At 39.3% G+C, this 3,738-nt stretch overlaps 1 protein-coding gene across 1 annotated transcript; it reads right to left on the bottom strand.

Annotated features, from left to right (window-relative positions):
* Positions 1–2,776: 2,776 nt before the first annotated feature.
* Positions 2,777–3,558, bottom strand: LOC127641697 (MIF4G domain-containing protein A-like; the record flags this gene model as incomplete). Its single annotated transcript, XM_052124621.1, has 3 exons — positions 3,458–3,558; positions 3,203–3,312; positions 2,777–2,958 (listed from the first exon to the last, which is right to left on the bottom strand). Coding segments are annotated over exons 1-3 (368 nt in total), but the record flags the coding sequence as incomplete, so codon positions are not given.
* Between the last annotated feature and the right edge of the window lie 180 nt (positions 3,559–3,738).

Raw genomic sequence — 3,738 nt, 5'->3', positions numbered from 1 at the left:
CTCAGCGCATGGCGTAATTTAAATTGGACCCCTAGTGTTGCTTCTCCGACACAACGTGGAGAGAGCGACAGAAGGGGAACATCCAGGTTACGAATGTAACCTCCGTTCCCCGATGGAGGGAAGCAACACTAGGGGTCCAATTTAAATTATATTCAATTTATATTCGGTGCTCCTAGTGAGAGGGACTCCTAGTGTCGCTTCTCAGACACAACGTCTCGTTCCCTCCATCGGGGAATGGAGGTTACATTCGTAACCTAGACGTTATTCACTACAGAAACCATAGTCTCCTCTGCCATGTTAAAAGTTTATGACTCTTCCCATCTCAGAAACTCAGGTATCAAAATTATCTCTGTTTCCCCCATACGTAATTACGAAATATGGGGTCATTCACGTGCAACTTCAGAGAGGGAAACTTTTACTTAACGATAGCACGTGAAGGCACCATTAACCACTGGAGTCTTATGGATTACTTTTATGCTGCCTTTGAATGTTAACCAAATCTTTGAAGCTCCTAAAGCACACAATTGCATTGAATGGACCAACAGAGGGGAGATATTTTCCTAAAAAAAATCATTGTTTGTGTTCAGCAGAATACAGTAAGTCATACACATCTGGGATGGCATGAGTACAGTTCAAGTCAGAAGTTTACATACATCTTAGCCAAATACATTTACAACATTTTTTTAATTTTTTACAACATTCTCACAATAAGTTGCTGGAATTTTGGCCCATTCCTCCAGACAGGACTGGTGTAACTAAGTCAGGTTTGTAGGCCTCCTTGTTCGCACATGCTTTTTCAGTTCTGCCCACAAATTTTCCATCGGATTAAGGTCAGGGCTTTGTGATGGCCACTCCAATTCCTTGACTATGTTGTCCTTAAGCCATTTTGCCACAACTTTGTCCATTTGGAAGACCCATTTGTGACCTAAATTTAGCTTCCTGGCTGATGTCTTGAGATGTTGCTTCAATGAATACACATCATTTTCCTTCCTCGTAATGTCATTTATTTTGTGAAGTGCACCAGTCCCTCCTACAGCAAAACACCCCCACAACATGATGCTACCACCCCCATGCTTCACGGTTGAGATGGCTTGCAAACCTGACTCCGTTACACCAGTTCTGTCTGGAGGAATGGGCCAAAATTCCAGCTTGTGAAGCTTGTGGAAGGCTACATGTGGCAGTGCGGGGCCAGGTTGTGATTCCACACACCCAGCCCCTAATAAGGCTGATTACATCTGAGAGGGATAGGGCCGACCAGATATGGCAGTGCATCAGAGAGTGAGTTACAGACAGCAGTCCAACACCTGGGTGTGTTTGTGTCTTTTTGGTTCAGTTTATTATTAAATTATCATTTATATTATCAAGCCAGTTCTCGCCACCTCCTTTCCATTGAACTGTGTTACACTACCCAAAACATTTGACCAAAGTTAGACAATGCTACCAAATACTAACAAAGTGTATGTAAACTTCTGACCCACTGGGAGTGTGATGAAAGAAAGAAAAGATTAAATAAATAATTCTCTATTTCACATTCTTAAAATAAAGCTTTGAGCATAACTGACCTAAGACAGGGAATGTTTTCTACGATTAAATGTCAGGAATTGTGGCTAATTTCGCTATGGTGTATGTAAACTTCTGACTTCAACTGTGGGCCTTAAAATATATCCACAGGTACACCACCGGTTGACGCAAATTAGCCTGTAACACTCCACAAAGTAATAGAGTATCACAAAATACAATGGGAACCAACGTCCCGTTACTATTAGGCTATGGAGTAGAAAAAAATATACTCAACACTGACGAATAAACAATCAACCCAAGTGTATTTACAAACCAAAATAATATTTACAATAATACAAGACAAGGTGTGTGTGTGTGTGTAAAAGTGGAATCCAGCGTGCACAGAGTTAATGACAGCATTCAGATCAGCCTCACCGGGAATTTGTGTAGTCCGTGAGCAAGATAAAGTTAGAAGATGACTGGCTTATGTCCTCTGAAAAAAGTAATCCAGGCTGCGAGCCAAACGTAAATACTCCACGAGGAACGGCGACCTCGCGCTTCCAGGTCAGTCAGCAAATATAATCCAATGATGAATGAAAAGTTTTTTGTGAATGAGCGTACCCCCTCCCGAAAACCGGCATACCGGTTCCTTAAATCGAAAGTAACCATCTCTTCCTGTTTACGTGGCAAGTAAACACGTGACGCGAATTCACGAGAAGTTCTCGCGTGAAGAGCAATCGGAGACAAATACACAACCGCTAAGGCAATAACAGAATACAGGGGAAAGCAATACCACTAATAGGCAATAATGACTAAACATAATTAGTTTTTTTGTCATAAAACGTATTTATAACTTCCCCTTATGTGGCCACGCTACAAGCCTATCAGAAGCTAATTGCCTAAAGGCGTGATATAATTTTCTGGAATTTTCCAAACTGCTTAAAGGCACAGTAAACTTATGTAAACTTCTGACCGACTGGAACTGTGATGTAGTCAATTATAAGTGAAACAATGTCTATAAACAGTTGTTGGAAAAATTACTTGTGTCATGCACAAAGTAGATTAGTAGTAGTACAAATTGACAAAACTATAGTTAGCTAATATTAAATCTGTGGAATGATTAAAATAATTTGTTTTAAAGACTTCAACCTAAATGTATGTAAACTTCTGACTTCAACTGTAAATGAGAATTTTTATTTAGGGGTGAACTATTCTGCAAAGTCTAAAACCTGGGGTAGTACAAACAGATAGAAAAATGTAAAATTAAATGGCAAACTTTTGCAATTGAGTTAGAGCTTTTACCTTGATATAATCAAATATGTTGCAGATAAAGGTGACCAGGCAGACCCACTCCTGCAATGAGCGGTTCCGTGTCTCCTCTCTGGCAGTGAATTCATGCTGTAGACGTGTCAATATGTTTCGCCTGAATACACTGGTTGCAACTTTTTGAGCCTCTGCCTATTAGGTCAAAAAGGTCATTCAAATGTAACAAAATACAGAAAAGTGTGTCAAACACACATTTTCAGATTGTGAAAAAAGGGGGTTAGATTTGCTGACCCCATTATAACAGTCAATAAAGACTACTTTCTTTTTTTTGAGACAATCTAAAAAAAAAAAAAAAAAAGATATGGAAATGGGAAAACAACTTGATATTTTGGTTAAGATTAAATGTCACGTGTTAGTGAAATACATAATGTCCTACCTGAACTAAGGCATAGCATAGGCGGCCAGCATCTTTACAGAATGTAATGTCTTTCAATGACTGGTTTACAATAGTGTTGGACAGCTTCTCCAAATCAACTGTCTTGGGATCTGTGGGGGAGGGATACAATAAAACGTTACACTGAATTTGAACTGCAACCCCTTAAATAAGGACATGTTATATTATCATCGTCCTATTGCAATTTCATGGACAAAGAAGGACAATTAACTTTTTAAGTCAGAAAAGTGTACACACCATCAAGCGCTTCTTTGAGCATATTCTGAGTTTCCATGTCAAGAGCCTGGAATTTATTTTCTGATACTGAGTCCATTCTGCTCGGAATGCTGTATTTTAAAGTTGCTGGGGTTGGAAAACAAAGAAATACAAACAATGAAACTTAAGATTAATTTTCCAAAACACATAAAAACATTTCCATTGCAAGGTAACAAAGCAGAAGAGAAATTATAGTGATCACTCGCGTGCATTGTTCATCTCGCGCCGACGAGGTTGCGATGGTTTTAGCAATTTGCAACATG

Source organism: Xyrauchen texanus, unplaced genomic scaffold (genome assembly GCF_025860055.1).
Source record: "Xyrauchen texanus isolate HMW12.3.18 unplaced genomic scaffold, RBS_HiC_50CHRs HiC_scaffold_1400, whole genome shotgun sequence".
NCBI classification, from domain to species: domain Eukaryota; kingdom Metazoa; phylum Chordata; class Actinopteri; order Cypriniformes; family Catostomidae; genus Xyrauchen; species Xyrauchen texanus.
This window is presented reverse-complemented; position numbering and strand designations above follow the sequence as displayed.